Below are 25,204 nucleotides of genomic sequence, written 5' to 3'. Positions count from 1 at the left end.
GAACCACCTTGTCTTTGTGTATCCGTAGGTACAGTTCCTGTATTGTCAGTGCTTGCAGTTTGCTCACTCTTCATAGGGAAGTAATAGCAGTTAGGAATGCAGTCTTGAATGTGAGGGATTTGATATCGGCTTTGTGCATAGGCTCAACCAGTTTTGTCATTCATTGCGTTAACTTTGTGCTTATGTGCCACATTGGTGCTGGAACTGTTCTTGGTGGAGCAATTCTTTTTGATCCTTCTAAAAACCTCTGCACTACTGTTGAAGTGAAGAAACTGTTACATGAGGTGCCCTTGTGTATGCTCCTATCGCTGCCAAGTGTACTTTTAATGATGAATAGGTTAAGCCGCTATCCAATAAATGATTGAGACGCGAAACGTCCTGAACTATGACTCTGGAACAACAAAGTTGTCTACAACGCAAGCGTAACCACGCTTGCCGGAGCAATCACTGTCTTTTTCTCTGCCTTAACTATGCATATGTGCTGAAAAAGGCAGAGTGGATCGGGAGAGGGCACGGTCAGGTAAGTAGGGTTGGGGCAAGGTTGGCATAGTTTTTAGGGGTGGGGTGGATTAATGGCTTGTTGCGAGGGTGAGGGGTTGATTAAGGGCTTGGGGCGGGGGAGTCCAGGTAGTTTGGTTTTTCAGGGGCGGGGTGGGGGGATGGAGGTAGTTTGGTTTTTAGGGGTGGGGGATCGGGGTAGTTTGGCCAGGTAAGTGGGGTTGGGGTAGTATTTAGGGGTGGTGGGTGGATTAAGTGCTTGGGACAGGGGTTGGGGGATCAGGGTAGTTTGTTTTTTAGGGGCAGGGTGGGGGATTGGGTAGTTTGGTTTTTAGGGGCGGGGTGTAGGATCGGGGTACTTTGTTTTTTAGGAGTGGGGTGGGGGATTGGGGTAGTTTGGTCAGGTAAGTGGGGTTGGGGGTAGTTTTTAGGGGTGGGTAGATTAAGGGCTCTGGGTCAGGGTACTTTTGTTTTTAGGGGAGGGGTGGGGGTCAGGGTAGTTTGGTTTTTGGGGGCAGGGGTGAGGGGATCAAGGTAGTTTGGTCAGGTAAGTGGGGTTGAGGCAGGGTTGGGGTAGTTTGTAGGGGTCGGGCAGATTAAGGGCTTGGGGCAGGGGTTGGGGATCAGGATAGTTTGGTTTTTAGGGGCAGGGTGGAGGGATTGAGGTAGTTTGGTTTTTAGGGGCAGGGGTGGTAGGATCGGGGTAGTTTGCTTTTTAGGGGTGGGGTGAGGGGATTGGGGTAGTTTGATCAGGTAAGTGCCCGTTGGGGCAGGGTTGGGGGTAGTTTTTAGGGGTGGGGTGGATTAAGGGCTTGGGGTGGGGTGGTGGGTCGGTGTAGTTTTATTTTCAGGGGCGGGGTGAGGGGGTTAGAGTAGTTTTGTTTTTAGGGGCAGAGGGTTCAGGGTAGTTTGATTTTAGGGGCAGGGGTGGGGGTGTTGGTTGTTTTTAGGGTGGGGTAAGGGGTCGGGAAGGTTTCAGGGCTCAGGGTGGGTGGGGGTATCAGGGTAGTTTAGTTTTTAAGGGTGTGGTTGGGGTACTTTTGTTTTGGGATGGGGTAGGGGGTTGCAGTAGTTTGGTGGTTTTTAAGGGCAGCGTTGGGGGGATCAGGGTAGTTTTGTTTATAGGGGTGGGGTGGGGGATTGGGGTAGTTTGGTCAGGTAAGTGTGGTGGAGCAGGGTTGAGGGTAGTGAGGGCTTGGGGTGGAAGTGGGGGGGCCGGGGTAGTTTTGTTTTTAGGGGTGGGGGTAAGGGTAGTTTGGTTTTTGGGCAGGGTGGGGGATCTGGGTAGTTTGGTTTTTAGGGGCGGGTGGGGGGATTGGGGTAGTTTGGTCAGGTAGGTGGGGCAGGGTTGGGGGTAGTGAGGGCTTGGGGTGGAGGTGGGGGTCGGGTAGTTTTGTTTTTAGGGGTGGGGTTGGGGGTAGGGGTAGTTTGGTTTTTGGGCGGGGTAGGGGGATCAGGGTAGTTTGGTTTTTAGAGGCAGGGTGGGGGGTCAGTTGTTTTTAGGGTGGGTGGGGGTTGGGAAGGTTTTAGGGCTCAGGGTAGTTGTGTTGTTAGGGTGGTCAGAGTAGTTTTGTTTTTAGTGGGGCGATTGGGGTAGTTTGGTTTTTAGGGGCGGGTTGCGGGGATCGGGGTACTACGTCCTGAACTATGACTCTGGAACAACAAAGTTGTCTACAACGCAAGCGTAACCACGCTTGCCGGAGCAATCACTGTCTTTTTCTCTGCCTTAACTATGCATATGTGCTGAAAAAGGCAGAGTGGATCGGGAGAGGGCAAGGTCAGGTAAGTAGGGTTGGGGCAAGGTTGGCATAGTTTTTAGGGGTGGGGTGGATTAATGGCTTGTTGAGAGGGTGAGGGGTTGATTAAGGGCTTGGGGCGGGGGAGTCCAGGTAGTTTGGTTTTTCAGGGGCGGGGTGGGGGGATCGAGGTAGTTTGGTTTTTAGGGGTGGGGGATCGGGGTAGTTTGGTCAGGTAAGTGGGGTTGAGGTAGTATTTAGGGGTGGTGGGTGGATTAAGTGCTTGGGACAGGGGTTGGGGGATCCGGGTAGTTTGTTTTTTAGGGGCAGGGTGGGGGATTGGGTAGTTTGGTTTTTAGGGGCGGGGTGGTAGGATCGGGGTACTTTGTTTTTTAGGAGTGGGGTGGGGGATTGGGGTAGTTTGGTCAGGTAAGTGGGGTTGGGGGTAGTTTTTAGGGGTGGGTAGATTAAGGGCTCTGGGTCAGGGTAGTTTTGTTTTTAGGGGTGGGGTGGGGGTCAGGGTAGTTTGGTTTTTGGGGGCAGGGGTGAGGGGATCAAGGTAGTTTGGTCAGGTAAGTGGGGTTGAGGCAGGGTTGGGGTAGTTTGTAGGGGTCGGGGCAGATTAAGGGCTTGGGGCAGGGGTTGGGGATCAGGATAGTTTGGTTTTTAGGGGCAGGGTGGAGGGATTGAGGTAGTTTGGTTTTTAGGGGCAGGGGTTGTAGGATCGGGGTAGTTTGCTTTTTAGGGGTGGGGTGAGGGGATTGGGGTAGTTTGATCAGGTAAGTGCCCGTTGGTGCAGGGTTGGGGGTAGTTTTTAGGGGTGGGGTGGATTAAGGGCTTGGGGTGGGGTGGTGGGTCAGTGTAGTTTTATTTTCAGGGGCGGCGTGAGGGGGTTAGAGTAGTTTTGTTTTTAGGGGCAGAGGGTTCAGGGTAGTTTGTTTTTAGGGGCAGGGGTGGGGGTGTTGGTTGTTTTTAGGGTGGGGTAAGGGGTCGGGAAGGTTTCAGGGCTCAGGGTGGGTGGGGGTATCAGGGTAGTTTAGTTTTTAAGGGTGTGGTTGGGGTACTTTTGTTTCGGGATGGGGTAGGGGGTTGCAGTAGTTTGGTGGTTTTTAAGGGCAGCGTTGGGGGGATCAGGGTAGTTTTGTTTATAGGGGTGGGGTGGGGGATTGGGGTAGTTTGGTCAGGTAAGTGTGGTGGAGCAGGGTTGAGGGTAGTGAGGGCTTGGGGTGGAAGTGGGGGGGCCGGGGTAGTTTTGTTTTTAGGGGTGGGGGTAAGGGTAGTTTGGTTTTTGGGCAGGGTGAGGGATCTGGGTAGTTTGGTTTTTAGGGGCGGGTGGGGGGATTGGGGTAGTTTGGTCAGGTAGGTGGGGCAGGGTTGGGGGTAGTGAGGGCTTGGGGTGGAGGTGGGGGTCGGGTAGTTTTGTTTTTAGGGGCGGGGTTGGGGGTAGTGGTAGTTTGGTTTTTGGGCGGGGTAGGGGGATCAGGGTAGTTTGGTTTTTAGAGGCAGGGTGGGGGGTCAGTTGTTTTTAGGGTGGGTGGGGGTTGGGAAGGTTTTAGGGCTCAGGGTAGTTGTGTTGTTAGGGTGGTCAGAGTAGTTTTGTTTTTAGTGGGGCGATTGGGGTAGTTTGGTTTTTAGGGGCGGGTTGCGGGGATCGGGGTACTACGTCCTGAACTATGACTCTGGAACAACAAAGTTGTCTACAACGCAAGCGTAACCACGCTTGCCGGAGCAATCACTGTCTTTTTCTCTGCCTTAACTATGCATATGTGCTGAAAAAGGCAGAGTGGATCGGGAGAGGGCAAGGTCAGGTAAGTAGGGTTGGGGCAAGGTTGGCATAGTTTTTAGGGGTGGGGTGGATTAATGGCTTGTTGAGAGGGTGAGGGGTTGATTAAGGGCTTGGGGCGGGGGAGTCCAGGTAGTTTGGTTTTTCAGGGGCGGGATGGGGGGATCGAGGTAGTTTGGTTTTTAGGGGTGGGGGATCGGGGTAGTTTGGTCAGGTAAGTGGGGTTGGGGTAGTATTTAGGGGTGGTGGGTGGATTAAGTGCTTGGGACAGGGGTTGGGGGATCCGGGTAGTTTGTTTTTTAGGGGCAGGGTGGGGGATTGGGTAGTTTGGTTTTTAGGGGCGGGGTGGTAGGATCGGGGTACTTTGTTTTTTAGGAGTGGGGTGGGGGATTGGGGTAGTTTGGTCAGGTAAGTGGGGTTGGGGGTAGTTTTTAGGGGTGGGTAGATTAAGGGCTCTGGGTCAGGGTAGTTTTGTTTTTAGGGGTGGGGTGGGGGTCAGGGTAGTTTGGTTTTTGGGGGCAGGGGTGAGGGGATCAAGGTAGTTTGGTCAGGTAAGTGGGGTTGAGGCAGGGTTGGGGTAGTTTGTAGGGGTCGGGGCAGATTAAGGGCTTGGGGCAGGGGTTGGGGATCAGGATAGTTTGGTTTTTAGGGGCAGGGTGGAGGGATTGAGGTAGTTTGGTTTTTAGGGGCAGGGGTTGTAGGATCGGGGTAGTTTGCTTTTTAGGGGTGGGGTGAGGGGATTGGGGTAGTTTGATCAGGTAAGTGCCCGTTGGTGCAGGGTTGGGGGTAGTTTTTAGGGGTGGGGTGGATTAAGGGCTTGGGGTGGGGTGGTGGGTCAGTGTAGTTTTATTTTCAGGGGCGGCGTGAGGGGGTTAGAGTAGTTTTGTTTTTAGGGGCAGAGGGTTCAGGGTAGTTTGTTTTTAGGGGCAGGGGTGGGGGTGTTGGTTGTTTTTAGGGTGGGGTAAGGGGTCGGGAAGGTTTCAGGGCTCAGGGTGGGTGGGGGTATCAGGGTAGTTTAGTTTTTAAGGGTGTGGTTGGGGTACTTTTGTTTCGGGATGGGGTAGGGGGTTGCAGTAGTTTGGTGGTTTTTAAGGGCAGCGTTGGGGGGATCAGGGTAGTTTTGTTTATAGGGGTGGGGTGGGGGATTGGGGTAGTTTGGTCAGGTAAGTGTGGTGGAGCAGGGTTGAGGGTAGTGAGGGCTTGGGGTGGAAGTGGGGGGGCCGGGGTAGTTTTGTTTTTAGGGGTGGGGGTAAGGGTAGTTTGGTTTTTGGGCAGGGTGAGGGATCTGGGTAGTTTGGTTTTTAGGGGCGGGTGGGGGGATTGGGGTAGTTTGGTCAGGTAGGTGGGGCAGGGTTGGGGGTAGTGAGGGCTTGGGGTGGAGGTGGGGGTAGGGTAGTTTTGTTTTTAGGGGCGGGGTTGGGGGTAGTGGTAGTTTGGTTTTTGGGCGGGGTAGGGGGATCAGGGTAGTTTGGTTTTTAGAGGCAGGGTGGGGGGTCAGTTGTTTTTAGGGTGGGTGGGGGTTGGGAAGGTTTTAGGGCTCAGGGTAGTTGTGTTGTTAGGGTGGTCAGAGTAGTTTTGTTTTTAGTGGGGCGATTGGGGTAGTTTGGTTTTTAGGGGCGGGTTGCGGGGATCGGGGTACTACGTCCTGAACTATGACTCTGGAACAACAAAGTTGTCTACAACGCAAGCGTAACCACGCTTGCCGGAGCAATCACTGTCTTTTTCTCTGCCTTAACTATGCATATGTGCTGAAAAAGGCAGAGTGGATCGGGAGAGGGCAAGGTCAGGTAAGTAGGGTTGGGGCAAGGTTGGCATAGTTTTTAGGGGTGGGGTGGATTAATGGCTTGTTGAGAGGGTGAGGGGTTGATTAAGGGCTTGGGGCGGGGGAGTCCAGGTAGTTTGGTTTTTCAGGGGCGGGATGGGGGGATCGAGGTAGTTTGGTTTTTAGGGGTGGGGGATCGGGGTAGTTTGGTCAGGTAAGTGGGGTTGGGGTAGTATTTAGGGGTGGTGGGTGGATTAAGTGCTTGGGACAGGGGTTGGGGGATCCGGGTAGTTTGTTTTTTAGGGGCAGGGTGGGGGATTGGGTAGTTTGGTTTTTAGGGGCGGGGTGGTAGGATCGGGGTACTTTGTTTTTTAGGAGTGGGGTGGGGGATTGGGGTAGTTTGGTCAGGTAAGTGGGGTTGGGGGTAGTTTTTAGGGGTGGGTAGATTAAGGGCTCTGGGTCAGGGTAGTTTTGTTTTTAGGGGTGGGGTGGGGGTCAGGGTAGTTTGGTTTTTGGGGGCAGGGGTGAGGGGATCAAGGTAGTTTGGTCAGGTAAGTGGGGTTGAGGCAGGGTTGGGGTAGTTTGTAGGGGTCGGGGCAGATTAAGGGCTTGGGGCAGGGGTTGGGGATCAGGATAGTTTGGTTTTTAGGGGCAGGGTGGAGGGATTGAGGTAGTTTGGTTTTTAGGGGCAGGGGTTGTAGGATCGGGGTAGTTTGCTTTTTAGGGGTGGGGTGAGGGGATTGGGGTAGTTTGATCAGGTAAGTGCCCGTTGGTGCAGGGTTGGGGGTAGTTTTTAGGGGTGGGGTGGATTAAGGGCTTGGGGTGGGGTGGTGGGTCAGTGTAGTTTTATTTTCAGGGGCGGGGTGAGGGGGTTAGAGTAGTTTTGTTTTTAGGGGCAGAGGGTTCAGGGTAGTTTGTTTTTAGGGGCAGGGGTGGGGGTGTTGGTTGTTTTTAGGGTGGGGTAAGGGGTCGGGAAGGTTTCAGGGCTCAGGGTGGGTGGGGGTATCAGGGTAGTTTAGTTTTTAAGGGTGTGGTTGGGGTACTTTTGTTTTGGGATGGGGTGGGGGTTGCAGTAGTTTGGTGGTTTTTAAGGGCAGCGTTGGGGGGATCAGGGTAGTTTTGTTTATAGGGGTGGGGTGGGGGACTGGGGTAGTTTGGTCAGGTAAGTGTGGTGGAGCAGGGTTGAGGGTAGTGAGGGCTTGGGGTGGAAGTGGGGGGGCCGGGGTAGTTTTGTTTTTAGGGGTGGGGGTAAGGGTAGTTTGGTTTTTGGGCAGGGTGGGGGATCTGGGTAGTTTGGTTTTTAGGGGCGGGTGGGGGGATTGGGGTAGTTTGGTCAGGTAGGTGGGGCAGGGTTGGGGGTAGTGAGGGCGTGGGGTGGAGGTGGGGGTCGGGTAGTTTTGTTTTTAGGGGCGGGGTTGGGGGTAGGGGTAGTTTGGTTTTTGGGCGGGGTAGGGGGATCAGGGTAGTTTGGTTTTTAGAGGCAGGGTGGGGGGTCAGTTGTTTTTAGGGTGGGTGGGGGTTGGGAAGGTTTTAGGGCTCCGGGTAGTTGTGTTGTTAGGGTGGTCAGAGTAGTTTTGTTTTTAGTGGGGCGATTGGGGTAGTTTGGTTTTTAGGGGCGGGTTGCGGGGATCGGGGTAGTTTGGTTTTTGGGGCGGGGTGGGGAGATCAGGGTAGTTTTGCTTTTAGGGGCGGGGTGGGGTGGTTGGTTGTTTTCAAGGCAGGTGGGAGGTCAGGGAAGGTTTTAGGGCTCAAGGTAGGTGGGGGTGTTAGGGTACTTTTGTATTTAGGGGCGGGGTCGGGGTAGTTTTAGAATTATGGGTGGGATACTTTTGGGCTTTCTTTCGTTCCCTCTTGAACGGATGGGATCGTCAAGGGTTTCAACTACGTCTTGCCTGCAATGGTATCCCGTGATCATGGGCCTCTTTGTCTATGGGCTGACCTTCAGTCAACGTTTGCTTCAGTGGTAAGGCTGCCTTTTTCTACTTTTTTTCCGAGGATTTAGGTCTGGTGCCTTCTGGTGGCTTGGTTACCTTGTGGGCTTTCTTTTTTACCTCCATTGTCGCTTTCTTCGGTGCCTGTTTCCTCTCTGCAACTGTCATGTAGGTTTCAGCATCCGACTGTCCACTGTGTGCTGTTTCAGCTTCCTCGACATTTTCATTGTCGTCGCTGGATAGGCCGATGTCCTTCAGTGATACCTGTGGTCTCTGGGTGGCCTTGGTGTAATGTTATAGCCTTTGTCTTCAGCATGTCCTTAGGGTACTCGGCATGAATGCGGGCACGCCTCAATGGTGGTCTTAGTCCAAAAACAGGACTGTGGTGAGTGGGCCCCAGTGGCATACACCAGCAGGAACTGACGCCCATGGAGCAGCGCTATTCGCAAATCAAATGTAAAGCCATTGTGATACACTGGGGGCTGCCGCCAGTTTCATATGTATGTGTACAGCCACTTCTTTGTGGTTCAAATGGGCCAAAAGCCTTAAGAACTGCTGTTCGAAGGGTCATCTTCAAAACCTCTGCCCAATATTGAGACGTAAGTATGCCTGCTCCAGGAGTACTCTTTCAAGTTTGAATACAAGCCGGATGCCCACAACACTACTGATTACCTGCCCTGACATACCAGACCTGTGACACTACAGAGGAATGTGAAGCACTGGCGACAGAAGAACATGTTAAGTACCTGGTAGAAAGATCCCGACCAAGGGTGATGACACTGGAAGAGATCAGAGCAGGCATCATGTGAGATGACTGCCTGCAGTTGGTCAATCATGTACTGACGACCAACTTGAAGTCTTAAAGGAGACGGAGGACACCAGAAGTACAGAAAATCCTAGTATCCCTCTACAACGTTTGACATGAGATAGCAGGAGATGAGAGTGAGTGTTTGTTCCACAGCCACTAGATAATCATTCCTCAGGATCTGTTTACCCGAGCCATAGCCCTGGCACATGCTTGCAACCAGGGCATGGTAACGACCATACGGTGTTTTAGACAAAAAGTCAGATTCCCACTCTTAGACATGCTTTTTGAAAGAATGGTACAGAGTTGTGCAATAACAATCTGGGGGCAAAGCCAACTCTCTTGAGCCGGTGATCACTGACAAAAGACCTCGGCGGCCCTGGAAGTGTGTCAGCCTTGATTTTGGAGGCCTGCCAGATGGCCGACACATGATGGTCATGGCGGACGACTACTCGAAGTATTTGGAAGTAGAGCTGGTAATAACTTCAGCAGACAGTGAGGCCATACCAAAAATTGAGAAGGATATGGCCACTTATGGCCTTATTCAGGGACTGAGGACAGACAATGGGCCATTGCATAGTCAGGATCTAGCCAAGTATCTATAGTCATGTGACACTAGGAAGCCACGCCCATGTGGCCTCAGGCGAATGGAGAAGTGGAATACTTTATGCGTGCAATGAACAAAGTAAACCAAATAGCACAATTAGCGCGAATGCCAATAGAATGGGCCATCTTGTTATTCCTGCAAGAGTATCACCTAACTCCTGACATCGCCACAGGAGTAACCCAGAGGAGTGTCTTATCAAGAGAACTGTGTTAGACAGTATTCCGCATCATCCCTTCTGGAAGCCCGAAGAGATAAACAATACTGAAACCTTCGTAGAAGGGAGGTGCCCACCGCGAGTTGCCTTTTAAGCCTGAACTGTGGGTTGTGACTACGTGAAATGGTACTATGGCCACAACCAAACGCTGAGCTGAAAAGATCACTAGAAACGTATCATTCTTCAAACAATACGTTAATCCTCAGTCCAAGGGAGTAACAATGTCCAGACGAAGAGGAAGGATCCAGGGGGTATTAGAGTTACAAAGTCACCAACTGAGAACACAAGCCCCTCGTGCTCGATACCTTGAGATCACCTACACTCGGATCAGTTGTCAGCAGCTTTTAGCCAAGAAAGTGAGGCAGGATGCGGCCAGGAAGACTCCCAGGGACGGAGATGTCCCTACAGTTTGAGAAACAACCCCAAGCCATCACGCAGACTAAGAGACCTGAGATGCCCCAGTTATATGCACTCTTTGGGTTGATTACAAGGCGCTGTCAGTTCCCGGGATGTTTGAGACTCTTGTTTTGGTTGTTATGTTTGGGGGGGGGGGGGGGGGGGGTGTAATGTTGTACGAGTGTTGGGAAGCTCCATTGGTCGAGGGGTGAAAGTTCCCCGGTGGTATATTCAGGACATGATATTCACTCAGTTAATAAAAAGCCTGCTAAAAAGCTTCGGTGGGGGGGGTCAGTTACACTCCAGCCCAAGTATCCTGTGTGCTGTTATTGCTGCGGCAGGGTGCGGGCCCACGAAGCGCTGCTCACACCACAACGTTTAATTTAATCAAACAACTCTTTCGAAAGTTACAATAGGGAGACATAAAATATGGCATATGCATTAATAAACAAAATCAAAAACTGAAAATGCACGAGGAAAGTAATGGGCTAAACACTGCACACCAGATGCACAATTACAACACACCCTTTACCTTTGATGGCCCTTTCCACTTTCATCTCAGGCCGCGTACAGCAAAAACGAACTGATATGTAGTAAAAATACTGTGTTAAATAAATAAAAGTAGGCAGCAATGCTGTCAGGCTCACCGAAGCCCTGTTGGTCTAGCACCAGACATGCACCAATAAATCACATCAGAGGAATGCGATAAATTACATTAAATATTCTGCACAACACAGGAACATGTTCTTACCCCGCTGAAGTTGGCGTTGATGTTCAAGTCATGTAATGACTTTCTGATGGAGCTGCATGTCGGGGCGGCCTGCGCGCGTGAGCACGCGGGGTCGGCGAGCGTGTTGCTCAGGTTGGCTCTTGCATCTGTTAGATTAGCCTGGAGCCGTTCTGTCCTCTCCTTCAGCACCTCCACTGAGACGCTGACGTTCTCCAGGGCTTCCTTTGTTTCCCTGATTGCTGTCGGGATAATACTTTTTATCATGGACTGTTTGAACCGAATATGCTTCAGACTATTTCCAAACAACCCGTTTACCCCCAAGCCCCTCCAAAAAAATACTGTACACTGCATTTTATGTGAAGCTCAACTTTGCACAGCCTGAATCAAGCGAGATTGTTGGAGGAAACCATTAATAATGAACTCATGGGACAGGATAGGCTCAATCTATTACGGTAGACTTACCGTCATAATCCATGTTTCAATAGGTGGACGCATTAGTTTTGAGCACTAGCAAAGAAGGCATGTCAGTGCTAACTGCTCAGACCATTTGTTCAAGCACTTGTGTTCACAAGGAGAAGGACCTGGATGCATCGAATGATGCTCCAGGATTTCAGCTCCACTTGAGGAATAGGTCACAGCTGGTTTAAAAAACCCTTCCCTGGTATATGTCTGGAGGCCCTTTGCAGGCTTGGATCTTGCTGTGGTCAAGAATTCAACAGAGGTTAAAATATCCACAAATGACCTCAATGCCATCGCTAAACCCTCCCCAGCATCATCCTAAAAGGCGCAGGCTAGTATGGTAGGATGTATAACCTTCTAAGGGTTATGAGTGTCTGGCTCCCTGCATGGCACTTGTGTGGCTACCTGCCGCTGCCCCTCTTTACGGGATCCATGGTTCACATCAAGTTTACTGGGGTTCAAAGTGCGTCTCTAACAAACAAAGGTAATCCTACCCAAGATTCTGCAGCCCAATGGTTAGAAGAGAGAATTAATTCTGGTTGGAAAAGGCAGGCTGGTGAGGGAAAATGGCAAAGCTTCTCTGGCTCAAGGTGTGGGGATGCTGTTTGTAGTGAGGGACAGTCATTGGGCAGCACTTCTGCTTTCGTAGGGGGATCACATCCTTAAATTAGGTGCATGTGTACAGCTACTTTGGGCAGTTGCCAGGCAGATAAGATTGGGATTTGGACCTAGAGGTGGGTGGCACCACTGCTTGCTCATTGTGTGGCATGTGTCACTGCTGTTTAAGACTGGATACTAGAGACCTCCTGATCTCAGCAGTCATGGCGAAAGGGCTTGGTCTGGAAAACAACAGTTTGCTGCTCATTGATGGTGGCCTATTTGGTGTAAGTTCCTTTTTATGGGTGAGCGCAAAGCGCTCCGTGCATTCTGTAATCTCTCTTTGGGCTTCAAACCACGCCCATGTCACGCCAGTCACTTACATTGGTTCCTGGGCTTGCCTTTTAAAATCCGCTTGCTTTCATTTGTGAAAGCCATGCCTACTTCAAGCCTTTTCCGGTGTTTAGCCACCTACACAGCACCGGTAAACTACTAACAACATACGAGGCTCGATGTTTTCAGCCTGGGGTCCAGACTACTTTATCTATTTATTTTCCACGCAGCGCGATCACGGTGCATTTTACATAGTGCGATCGCGCAGCATTTTTTTTTTCCTTTACAACGCTAATAGCTCTAACTCGAGCAAATGCGAGATCCGTTGCATTGAAAATGCTTGTTTCATCTTGGAGTTTAGGAAGCAACAAGAACCCAGGCACCTTCAGCTTGAAGGTAATTCTGAAATGGTGCCCAGCTCTACACATCTCACACAGTGAAAAGGAAGAATACAAAAGACCCAAAGCCTGAGGTAGAAAGAACTGTGGATCTGTTCTTGGTTACTTCAGAGACCGAGTTGCTCCAATGAACCTCTGCTCCCACTTAAGACCAACCCTGATTACAAAAGAAACTGGAATAGTTTTCTGGGAAACTTCTACGATTAGCCTTGAATTGAAGAAAGGAGGCAAGTGCAGCAAGTGACTCTCTTTTCATGGTGTAGCAAAGGTGTCCGAAGCATTATTTTTCCACAGGAGAAAATCCTCGCTGAATACGTTCCTGTGAACATGAAGGTTATGTACTTCCTCAGCGCTGCTGCAGGCCTGTATGGTTGATTGATCCAACAGGACAACCAGAAAGAAAGCAGCCGCCTATCCCACTGCCCATCAGGGATTTTTACTGTAAGGATCACATGCTGCTTCATTGCGCTACCCACTATTTGCTCTATCAACAACCTTTTGGGGTACAAAGGGGTCATAGAGGAGACATGCAGGAACTCTGTAACACAAATATGTACATTATTCTTACTTGGAAAAATAGATGTCATGGGATGCACAGAAGGCGAAATTTAAAGGGGGCATGCTCAGCGACCATTAGTTGTCAGTTCTCTGTTGAGTCCCCCTCACTTCTAAGACCCCAGAAAGTGTGGGCCCTGGCACCATATAATACGCCTTCTCTGGATGGCATACATGATACGTCAAGACATCCCTCACAGACGTGTGCCATAGTTTTCCCAGATCCGTCTAAGTCTGTGAATCTGCAACGTACAACTTGAGTTTGCCCACACATTTTAATGCATCAATTGCATTATCAATGTACACGCATTGTGGTACGGTTTACCAACTTTGTAAGTGTAACTTCTTGTCTCTCGCTTCATAATATTTCATTGAGAAAAAAACACAAAATGTGCTGGAAACCTGACACATTCCTTTGTGTAGAATGCATGCCTAGTTATGTTTAATCTCATAAAAAAAACTCTTCTAAATGTCCATTGCGAGCCCAACGTTAAAAAATTAACAGTACGGAGACATAAAAATATGGTACATGCATTAATGAACAGAAACAACAACTAAAAATGCACGAGGAAAGTAATGGGCTAAGCACTGCACACCACACGCACAATTACAATACATCCTTTACCTTTGATAGCCCTTTCCACTTTGACTTCAAGCCACATACAGCAGAAAAAAGAATAATGGTGATCGAGGATGAGAAACACGTAATGGTGATCATGCAAATTAAAATGTTAAAGTGCAAAGCATAAATGTCAAATTTGATGGTCTTTATCTGTTCCTAAAATCTCAAAAGCAGGCTTTCGTTACAAACATTTCTTGTAATGGCACAAAAATAACTTGACTCAGACATCCCAATGATGTGCTGACAGTATGTGTGGTTATGGTTTGTGTAAGGGCGTTAACTTGTCTCTTCCACGGTACTAACGTGCTGAACATAAGGTTTGACATTTACTAAGACATAAGCCTGAGCTGTAGGCGTCATGAAGAGTGCAACAAGGATTCTGCAATACAACCCGCTCCATTACTGAGAGCAGGTAAGGCGATACAAGTGCCCTAAGATTGAGTTGGTGATTTCTTTTTCACTAATATCTCACCAATGCTGGGATCTAGGGTCCCCTCCACTTTTATAACAATGGCATTCTGAAATGTGGCCATGCACTGAAATGATCAAGCAGAGCAGACACAAGCAACAGTCAGTGTTCTAGTAACCATCATCAAAGTCTCCAACCTATCCAGTGATAGCATTTTCAAAGTAATAAATAATGACTACAGAATGAAAAATTAATTTCTTTCAAAACAATTCTTCAAACTTTCCTACTAAAACATTCATCTCTGGCTAATCTGTAACAGGTAAACCATTTTCATACAGTACCTGTGTACCTAGGGATGCGTTCTGTGCACTGGGTTTCTTTTTGAGGATGTCATCTGGGCAGAGTTTGATATGCTGGCATGCGGGTATTGTTCTTGATATATTATCAAATGAATTTAGTATGCAGTGTGAGCGTGCCATTTAGCGATAGCAGTTAGCATTCTAGTGCTTGGTGTGCAGGGTTCCATTGTCTCATTTTCAGCATCACTGTAAACTGATTGGGTGGTCAGTCATTTTAGCCTGCTGAGACTGCCTGTAATTTCTGTCACTTGAAGCAAGGCGGTAATCTAGGTTTGAGCTGAGCTGAAGAGAGATGGTGCAGCTAATCTCCCTTGAGAGTATCCAAGTGGATCAGCAGACAAGTAGGCACAGGATTAGGCTGTAGGGTGTCCATCCCCCATAGTTGGTCAAAGAGCCATGACTTCAGCTTCTTGTGGAATTCAAGAAGTGAGGAGGAGTCCTGAGGTGTTGAGGGAGGTTGTTTCAAGTTTTGAGTGCGATGTAGGAGAATACTCCCTTTTGGCTTTTGTGGATGCGGGGGGGTGTGAGGCTGAGCGCAAGTGTCTGGTGCATAATGAAAGTGAAGGCGGTTGTTCAGGTATGGTCCGATGTTGTGTAGTGCTTGGTAGGTATGTGTGAAGAGTTTGAAATCGCTGCCTTAATAGATGGGGAGCCACAGGAGCGCCCTGAGGTATGATGAGTTGTGGGTGCATTGTGGGAGGTCGAGGTTGAGTCTCGCTGTAGTGTTCTGGATGGTGTGGAGTCAATATAGGAGATGATTAGAAATCCCTGCCTTAACTGCGTTGACATAGTCTAATCTGCTTGTGATGAAGGCTAGTGTGACGGTGCTTCTAGTGCCTCAGGGGTAGCTATTTGAAAATGTTGCAGAGCAAGCAGAGAATGTGGAAGCAGGCAAAGCTGTCCAATCTGACCTGTGCTGTAATATTGAGCTTGTAACCATGGTTGATTCTCAGGTTTTTGGGGTGGATGTGGGACCAACTCTGCTGGCCACCAGGTGGAGTCCCATGGAAAATTCTTTCTCCCGAAGATCAGCACTTCCGTCTTGTTGGAACTGAGTTTCAGGCAGTTAGTTCTCATCCAGTCTGCTACATTGATAATGCAGTTTGAGAACTTAGTTTTGGTGGTGTTGGACTTGTCGGTCGATGCACCACCATCAAATGTGATTGTACTGTAGTCAGTCATATACATAATAAACTAGAAATCCTTTAAAGATAAGTATAGAGAAAGAAGATTGCTCAGCCTTAAGCATGAAGAGTAGTAAAGAGATCGGAAAGAACATGCCTGAGATAAACTAATCATGGCCTTGTTCTCAAAGCTTAAAAATTACATGAAAACAACTTGCCTGTTTGCTTGTATAAGAGTTACCTGAACTTTGTGATAAGTTAAAAAGACTTCTAGGAAAACAAACCTGTTTCATCCTTTTTGGCTCATTTGCCTAGTTAGGTGTAGAGAACCTTACATACAGGGTGAAAGACTACAGTGAATGACTTTAGAGTAAGGATGATTAATGAATAACTACATAGTGAATCCCTGTTATGCGTTGCGGTAGTAACAGATATAATAAATCTAGGAGAGAGACGTTCCTAACCGTTTACACTTTATGTGCTAAAATACATGTAATATTTAAATTAAGTCATAAAATGCTTACGCCCAAAACTTTAGTCTGGTAAACTAGAGACAATGACAGAGAAACTCCACCACCTCAGATCAGGTAATTTAAAGAGTGAAGTGGAGATGCAGTGAAGAACAATACATATTTACCCACATTTGTACTCACTCATATTTATTCACAGGTTCACCAAGGGATTTGGTGTGGGTCAATGTACTTAACCTCATCCAAATGTGAAACCTCAAAGAACCTATCCTATTTACCTTATGTTTTGACATACTTAAAAATGTGAAAGGGCGTAAAAAAAAATGGTGCTTTGTTGGGAGGACATACTGGTTGTTTCAGAAACAACTACCAGGCTCATTGTATATCAAAAGCAGTGCTGCCAGATAAAGCTTAACCAAGGCAGATTGATGAGACTATCTTGGACAAAACTTAAGGAAATAAATATGGTTGAGAACATGCAATGGGGTGAAGAGTATCCTGTGTCTGATGTATTCTTATCTTGTCCCCTTCTGATAGTGTTATGGCATTAGTTTGTTACAAAATGATAACAGGATCATTCCTAGACGTAGTTCACTGCATCCATAGAAGCATTTCAGAAGCCAAATGCTAGCTTTGTCTGCTCAGCAAACAATGGCCTAGGTCCTTTCATATTTGGTCATCGAATACCTTATCAAGTTACTATTGGTCACAAAAGATGATGATGTTAACAGTTCTACTCATAATTCTTCTTTACCATTGGAGACTTTCAATGGGGTGAACGGAGGAGGTGCTGTGACACTGTCCAAAGTGACATACCAAATCCTTCAGTGCCATTTTTTATGGACTTTGTTTTCAAGGTCAGAATGGTCTGTAAGGATAATCTGGCAGTACCAGAAGGGCTGGGATAACAGGCCAATGTGTGGCCTGAATTATTGGCTATTTGTGGGTCTGTTGGGCCGGTGTTTACTGCTGATTTCTCTGATATTAGCATAAATGTTATATGAAACAAGCACAAAGGCATGTAGTCGCCCATACCCTGCACAACACCTATACAGTTCACTGGTGCCCGGGACTATTTTCTGTCCGTACCTGACTCTGTTTCTTTTTATCTGAACGTAAATTTGACAGAATCTCAGTCGGGAGCTGTCACACACCATGGTGACTGAAAGCTTGTCAGCATGTGCCAGCATTTGAAATACATGCACTGCTTTTGAACTACCTCATTCCATTTGAGGTTTCTACGCTTGTCCAGGATGCAACTAAGTGATTTCAGCTCAATAGCTGATGAAGGAGTACCTACCATTTAAAACTGCCACAATTAAACTTTCATTTATCTGTTCTTTCCATCAGTCCAATAGAAAAGCAATGAACGTTTCAAATTTTTTAGGTAGAGCATTTGAGACCTTTTGTATATACTTTAGTATATAGTTCTTAATGGGTTCTCTGCTTTTTCATTGGTTTGTTTCAGTGTCTTTAAAAAATCCTTGTTTTCTAGTGGTCAATCCGTCCTCTTTCTCCCACCTTTTCCTCAGTTGTACACTCCCCTAGAGCATGGCCACAGTACTTGTACCCTTTCAGTTGTGCCACTGTAGCATGTGCTTAGGGACTACTTTTTTTTTTTAGGCTAAGAGCATTTGACCAAAGTGCTGGATGTTTTCAGTGGCTCCACTCAGTTTCAGTGAACAGGGCTCTAAATCATATTCTTTTCTGGTTAAATGTGCTGTGCATTCAAAGACTGAGGTCAAATGTTAGAGGCTGTTTTATGAGGGCGCCTTTTTTCCGCCCTCTACCGTCACCGCACAAAGACAATCATGGCCATGTTTGCATTGATTTCCTTACTTGATGCTGATGCATAGAGAAAATCACTACCCCTACAATATTTAATGCATATTCCCCCAATTTAAGATGGCCACTGCACGTTATGCGCGATGACGTCATTAACATCATAATGCAGCCATCTCTTTTCCTTTGCCGTTGCTTGTTGTTAATGGGTTTTAACCACTTGTGATAGTTACAGAAATGTGATTCATACTCCTATCGGCGGGTGATACTGCAGGTCGCTCTGCTCTCCCAAGACTGTCTCTCCCGAGTATTCCTTTGCAGAGGCTTCTAAAGTCTCACGTGACTACTCTTTTCCTCCTCTTTCGTTCCCTAAGCTCCAACATGGCAGTCGGCCAGAACAAACGGTTAACCAAAGGAGGCAAGAAAGGCACTAAAAATATGTAAGTTCCCCCCATTCATGGCGTGGTATTTAAATGACTGGGATGCGAGTTAGATGGAGTTTCAAACCCGCACTCTTCCTGTGGCAGTATGGCAGTGGGTGCGGGGAACGGAGGCGACACAGTGAAATGTCCCAACCAGAGCGCAGTGTGGAATTACATTTCATATTGCATTGTTTGTGTTTAATGTGGTCAGAACATAAGCAGTCATGGTTTGCTTGCTGTTCAAAAGCAGTTATGGTTAAATCCTACCCACCTTGTCTTAGCAAAGATATAATAAATGCAGACGTTTGCAAGAGTTATGTTCACATGATGTGGAAATGTTCCTCTTCTTAATTGTAAGTACTTGAATTTTGAGTGGTATTGAAGAAGTATGCAGACACGCATGTCTTTACTGGTGCAGAGTTAATGGAAGTAAAGCATTATGCATTATTGGGGCGACTGCCCAGATTTCGAGATAGTGATTCACTTTTGGTTTGAGTGCTGCTAGTGGTGACTTGGGATGTGTTATACTTGATCATCTGTCGTTTACTAAGCAGTACAAGTTTTTCTCATCTGTAATATGTTTATCTCTGGCCACTAATGTTACTGGTCTCACAAAAACACACCTTTTTGTCAAATATTATATATACCATGATTTTGTTGAAGCTGAACTTGTTTTCCCCTTTCCCATTTGAACATTTGTTTCCTATTTTAAGGGCCCTCTTTGGTCTTATTTGCGTGCGAGGTCTGATAAATACTTATTAATCTGTTGCATGTTGATGTCAGTAAAGCTTTCTGTGGTATATGTTAACATCTGCCCAGATTCTCTAAGCTTTGGTATTTCGTATTTTGTATTCTTGAAAGCAATTGGTCTGAGGCTGCTCCTAGTGCTACTTTGGTGTTATGGGTCGATTTGTGAGATAACGTACCCCCATCCTTACATTATAAGGATATTGCGAGTTACAGAGGAATTGCATGACTATACAGAGCAACTAGGCCGATAGCAGGGTTCTGTTATATTATAGATACTCGCAAACATTTCCCCAGGGGACACAAAGTTTGGTCAGTGATAAAAATATAATAAATAATGGAAATATTTTCGTTTTTTGCTGCAGATAGAGGTGGAATGTAAATGGGAATGCTTTAGTTATATACAAGGCCACTGGAATTATCTGGCAGAGAGGACCAAATTGTACAGCAGGGTTGACCAATTTATGTGGCAAAAAAAAGTTCAGTTTTGCATTTACAACTTCAATAGCTCTAACTCAGGCAAATGCGAGACCTATTGTATTGCAAATGCGTGTTTAACATTGTTAATTCAAAACCAGACGTATGATAGCCCTTTCCATGATTTGAAAGTTGTTTATAGCATTCCAGATGGTATTATGTACTGGGGGAGCCATTTTGACTTCAGGGAGATGTAAACTGTTTACTAAATCCTAAATAATCCTATGCTGGTCCCCAAGTGTAATGCCCTTTATCCTGTCACCTATTCATTTCCCGTTTGGGAACAAGCACCTGATCTGTTTTTTTAAATTAAACAAAGTGGTACAAAAAAAAGACATGGCACGCTGTCCTTTGTTTTTATCTTGCTTGTTGCCAAGTGGGAGATTTAATTTCATTACTGGCTGCTGCATACTCAGTGTTTACCTGAACCGTCTTCATTTGATCACTCTAATGAGCACATATTTAGCTTTGGCAGCGATGCAGCATTTCTGTCTGATTGTTTCCGTAGGCAGTCTGGTGCTATGTGGCTTCGGTTAGGAGCACAGATGATAGTATTGGCTGAATGTGTACCACTGCAGAGCCAAAGGGGTGGCTCTTATGGATCTTGATTCATTTTCACAAAGGTGAGAGAACGAAAGGATGTTAGTGGCCTTCACATATCCTCCCACATATCACAAACCATTCTCACCACAAATTGTGATGATCTAGGGATCATAGGTGCCTTTTCATTAGATATCTATCCTACAGGGTCATAAAAAATATTAAGAGGAGACATTTCACCCACCAAATGGTGGCATGCTTCATCATTGGTGTGTCCCTTCTCCCAAGTAGGTCAATACCACCTGGATGGGTTCAATCAGGTATGGAAGCTCTTACATAATCAGTATTGTCAGATGTAGCAGTCCAGTTTACATAAAAATTATTATGGGTTTACCCTAAATACCTTTGTTTATTGGGTATCCATGTCATGATTAAATCCTCAAAGATGGGATGTCCAATGAAAATGCAATGTTTCAGACATCCTTATATTTTCAGCATATTTCAGACGAGTAAGGTATTGGCCAAATGGGTCACTCTGCTTTCATCAAGGCTACTAGACCTCCGTGTCTACCCCTTACTAATTTTAGAGAAGTGTATGAAATAAGGAGGCAAAAGGCTCTCCTACCTGACCAATTAATACAAGTGAAAAACCTGTAGGATAAGAAAAATGTCAGTTAGTATTATACTAGTGAAACAATAGTTTCACACAAGTTGGTTCCAATATGAAAATACTCAACACCATTCAAACTGGTGACCACTGCAGGCCATGCACACTTCATTTCCGATTTGTGAGACTCAGCACCATTAAAAACATTTATACTGCACACCTTAAATCTGTGGCTGCTACACATGGTGTGCAGAAGTGGCACTCACTGTGTGAACTAACACACGCCTTTGGTTTTTTTTATCAGGCCTCGCCGAATAAGAGGGAGTAGTAACACTCGTGGAGTTAGTTGCAGTAAGATAATTTTTTTTATTTATTTTGAATTAGCAGTACATTTCTAATTTTGCAATTAGTCTACTAGAAATTCCATGTAATATAAGAGAACAGCAAAAAATATGACATCTGCAGTATTATTTATTAGGTTTTACGGTTTTAAGCTATTAGTATAGTCCTCCCTTGGTTAGTTATTTAGATTACAGAGTGTTGCTAATGTGCCACAAATGGTGCTGCACTTATAATGTAGAAACACTAGTCGCAGCCTACCTGGTTGATTCTTAAAACATCCACCAATGCCGTGGCCAGGGCTATTCTATCATGCTCATTCTTATATTATGATCATAGTTGCTTAGCATTTTTTGGTTATTAAGTTGTGATGGAGGTAAGTGTTTCATGTTTCTTTTTCAATGACTACAACTGACTCATGGTCCAAGTCTAGTAATTTCATGAAGGACAAACACAAACGCAGAACATAAAACATATATAACTTTTCATATGCCTTTGATCTATCTGATAAAAAATCACTCTGTCTAATCAAGTTAATGTCTCCCCCAGAAGACTTATAGTTGCAGTAGTGTGGCCACTAGAATCAAAATAAAGTTCCAGTGTGATAACGGCAGGAAGGGAGACCGACCAAATTCTAATTACTCCATCAAGGGTAAAGCTCCTCCATTGCAGTACCAACATGTCTCTCCTCTGCAGCGGTGGACTCCCGTGTAGCGGCATTTATTCTATTAATGTCTCTCAGATGCACTTCTGATTAAAATTAAGACAAGCGAAACACTGCTAAAAACCCAGATGTCAGTGACAATGTTTAAGAAAAAATAGGATGAAACCAATAAAACAATGAATTCAAGAAATTCTTAACCCATTATAAAATCACCAGGTTGCCAAATTAATTTGAAAAAAAATAATTGGAAGGGTTCTTTCCTAGCTTCAGGAATGACTACCAACCCAAAACCAATCCAAAGTCAGACAGCTCATCATGGGAATCATCAAGAGATAGCACCCCCTCAGACTCCGATTGGAGTGATGGGGATGATATGAAGCTACAGAAAAAGAATAGGTGCTGTGGCCGGGGACCCTGGAATCAACCCCAAAACTATGCGCGAACTGAATACCCCATACTCCTGTTTTTTTGTATGGAACCCTTGTTTGAAATGGGGTCTCTGGCTGGCAGTCAGTTTGCACTCTATCCAAGCAGGGACCCTCACTCTAGTCAGGGCAATGGAGATACATACTTAGATAACCCCTGCTTACCCGCTTGGTAGCTTGGCACAAGCAGTCAGGCTTATCTCAAAGGCAATCTGTAAAGTATTTGTACCAACACACACAGTAATACAGTGAAAACACTACAAAATGGACACCACACTGGCTAAGAAAAAAAGGCAATATTTATCTAAATCAAACAATACCGAAATGACAAAAATCCAACATACACAAGTCAAGATATTAATTTTTAAAATAATAAGAGTCTTACTTCATAGAAAACAATGGAAACGCTGTGGTTACACAAAGTACCTAGGACCAGATGTAGCAAAGGTTTTTACCCATTCTGTGTCTATGGGAAAAAGTGTTCGTACATATGGCCCCTGGTGTGCGTCAAAAATAAAGCTGCACGGGCAAGCGTGAATCGGAAAAGTCAGTGATGTGTCTATTTCTTACTTGCAAGTGAGGCTGTGTGTTGTTTCTTCTCCTGTCAGGTAGGTGATGGGTCGTTTTTCTCTCTCACAAGAGAGTGATGTGTTGATTGCCAGACGGGGCACCTCGGACATGCAGGTTCATGATGATTTTGATGCCCAGCGACGATGTGTGAGAAATTCTGTTGCACGGTGTTGGAAAACTGCGATGGTGGGGTTTGTGTCATTTTCAGCAGCCGCAAGCAGGTTTTGCATCATTTCTCCAGTCGTGATGCAGGTGATGTGTCGACTTCCCAGCTGCAATGCAGGTAGTGCGTCGTTTTTACAGCCATAATGCAGGTGGTGCAACAAAACTTTTCCCGCACAGCTTCCTATAGATGGAGTTCAGTCCTTGTTCTACCAGCTTCACCTTTCAAGGGCCCAGGGACTGGATACGCCACCACTTGGCAGGGCAGGAGTCTCAGCAAAGAATCCTGGTGCTGGCAGAGGAAGTCTGTCATGGCCCTGAGACTTCAAAACAGGAGGCAAGCTCAGTCCAAGCCCTTGGAGATTCTTCACAAGCAGGAATATGCCACAAAGTCCAGTCCTTGTCCCCTTCCTCAGGCAGAAGCAGCAACTGCAGGATAGCACAACTAAGCACAGTCACAGGCAGGGGCAGCACTTCTCTTTCAGCTCTTCAGCTCTTCTCCTTGACAGAGGTTCCTCTTGGTTCCAGAAGTATTCTAAAAATCAGGGGTTTTGGGTCCACTACTTAAACCCCTTTCTGCCTTTGAAGTAGACAAACTTCAAAGGAAAGTCTCTATTGTTCACAAGATCCTGTCTTTCCCAGGCCTGGCCCCAGACACACAACAAGGGGTTGGAGACTGCATTTTGTGAGGGCAGGCACAACCCTTTCAGGTGTAAGTGGCTACTCCTCCCTCCACACTAGCCCAGATGGCTCATTGGGATATGCAGGCTACACCCCAGCTCCCTTTTTCTCACTGTTTAGAGGGGATCCACCAACAGCTCAACTGTCAAACTGACAAAGACAGGGAATACACAAGCAGTCACAAAATGGTTTAAGCAAGAAAATGCCCACTTTCTAAAAGTGGCATTTTCAAACTGACAATTTAAAAACCACCTTCACTAAAAGGTGTATTTTTAAATTGTGAGTTCAGAGACCCCAAACTCCTCATCTCTATCTGCTCTCAAAGGAAAATTGCACATAAAAGTTATTTAAAAGCAGCCCCCATGTTAACCTATGAGAGAGATAGGCCTTGCAACAGTGATAACCAAATTTGGCAGTATTTCACTGTTAGGACATGTAAAACACATCAGTACATGTCGTACCTTTAACATACACTGCACCCTGCCCATGGGGCTACCTAGGGCCTACCTTGGGGGTGCCTTACATGTATAAAAAGGGAAGGTTTGAGCATGGCAAATGGGTAAACTTGCCAGGTCTAATTAGCAGTTTAAAACTGCACACACAGACACTGCAGTGGCAGGTCTGAGCCATGTTTACGGGGCTACTCGTGTGGGCGGCAAAATGAGTGCTGCAGGCCCAGTAGTAGCATTTGATTTACAGGCCTGGGGAACCTCTGGTGCACTTTACTAGGGACTTACTAGTAAATTAAATATGCCAATCATGGATAAGCCAATCACCAATACAATTTATACAGAGAGCATTTGCACTTTAGCACTGGTTAGCAGTGGTAAAGTGCCCAGAGTCCTAAAGCCAACAAAACAAAAACTGGTCAGAAAAAACATAGGAGGAAGGAGGCAAAAAGTTGGGGATGACCCTGCAAAAAGAGCCAGATCCAACAACCCTTCTCCTAATTTTGTAAATATGTTACCCCCACCAAATTTCAATTGGCATTGAATTACAAATCCTTTATAGATCTTGTCTATAGCAGCGCATATGCTGTTGCTTGCGAGTATTTTGATTCTTTTTTAAAAAAAGATTCAAAAGGGCTTAGAGCCCACCTCACTCTTGTGTCTTTCCTTCTGTTTGGTGTTTGAGCTCTGATTGCACCTTCTTTCGAGTATGCTTCTCATCCATTGGAGCATAGACAAAGTACAATTTCCTGTGTTTTTGTGTGTTCTTCCACCGTTCTTGCTTTTTACATTGGCCTACTTTTTTTTGCTCTTGGAGTATTCATTAAGTGTGTGTGTCTTTGTAGCTCATCTTCGTCTTGGTCATATTTGTGGTTCTCGTTTTGCATGCTTCCCGGTTTTTCCCTTGTTTCCTTTCTATGATGTTAATTTGTTTTGTGCTTGCGGCATTTCTTCATTTTGATTCTGTTTTGTCCTTTTCCATTTACCTGTTATTTTTTTTTTTTTTTCGGTTTTCTATTTTTTAACTTTTTGTTGTGATTCCAGCATTTATTAAGAGTGTGTGTGTGTAGCTTGACCTCCTTGCTTCCTTTTGGACCCATCTCCTGATTTTACTCTTATCTGCTACACTTTGTCGGTGTTTGCTTTTCGCAACAAAATATTTGCGTGTTTCTTGCTTGTATTTATTTTGGTCCTGTTTTGTGCTTTTGATTTTACCCTCTTCCCTTCGTCCTCCTGATTTTTTTAAATACATCAATGCATTTGCACTGTGGGCCAGATGTATCAAAGGGTTTTACCCACTTTGTGTCTTTGGGGAAATTAATTCATACACATGGTTCTATGGGTATTAACTGATCACTTTTCGAGTTGGTAGTGAAGTGGTTATTTATGAGTGTCTTGTTATTTTTCGGATGAATTGTCTATTATTGTATTGTTTCTATGCAATAAAAAGTTTGTGTTTTTAGAATTATCTTGCTCTGAAAACGGAGGGAAAGAGCACATCTTAATAATTAATGGACTGTAAACGTATTTTTTTATTTTAGCCTGTTTCCA

At 46.0% G+C, this 25,204-nt stretch overlaps 1 protein-coding gene across 20 annotated transcripts in view; it reads right to left on the bottom strand.

The window, feature by feature from the left end:
• Positions 1-25,204, bottom strand: part of PROM1 (prominin 1) — a 616,480-nt gene that overhangs the window by 266,028 nt on the left and 325,248 nt on the right. For 11 of the 20 annotated variants that reach the window (XM_069202406.1, XM_069202442.1, XM_069202387.1 and 8 more), the window contains 2 exons: positions 13,430-13,453; positions 10,484-10,701 (listed from right to left, as the gene is read on the bottom strand). In XM_069202406.1, coding sequence (XP_069058507.1) covers positions 10,484-10,701; positions 13,430-13,453 — 242 coding nt within the window. The remainder of the gene's footprint in view (positions 1-10,483; positions 10,702-13,429; positions 13,454-25,204) is intronic. The other 9 variants (XM_069202511.1, XM_069202502.1, XM_069202379.1 and 6 more) reach the window with 1 other exon arrangement.

The sequence above is a fragment of the Pleurodeles waltl genome, chromosome 1_2 (genome assembly GCF_031143425.1).
Source record: "Pleurodeles waltl isolate 20211129_DDA chromosome 1_2, aPleWal1.hap1.20221129, whole genome shotgun sequence".
Lineage (NCBI taxonomy): Eukaryota > Metazoa > Chordata > Amphibia > Caudata > Salamandridae > Pleurodeles > Pleurodeles waltl.
The sequence above is the reverse complement of the archived record's forward strand: the minus strand, read 5'-3'. Positions and strand labels throughout refer to the sequence as shown.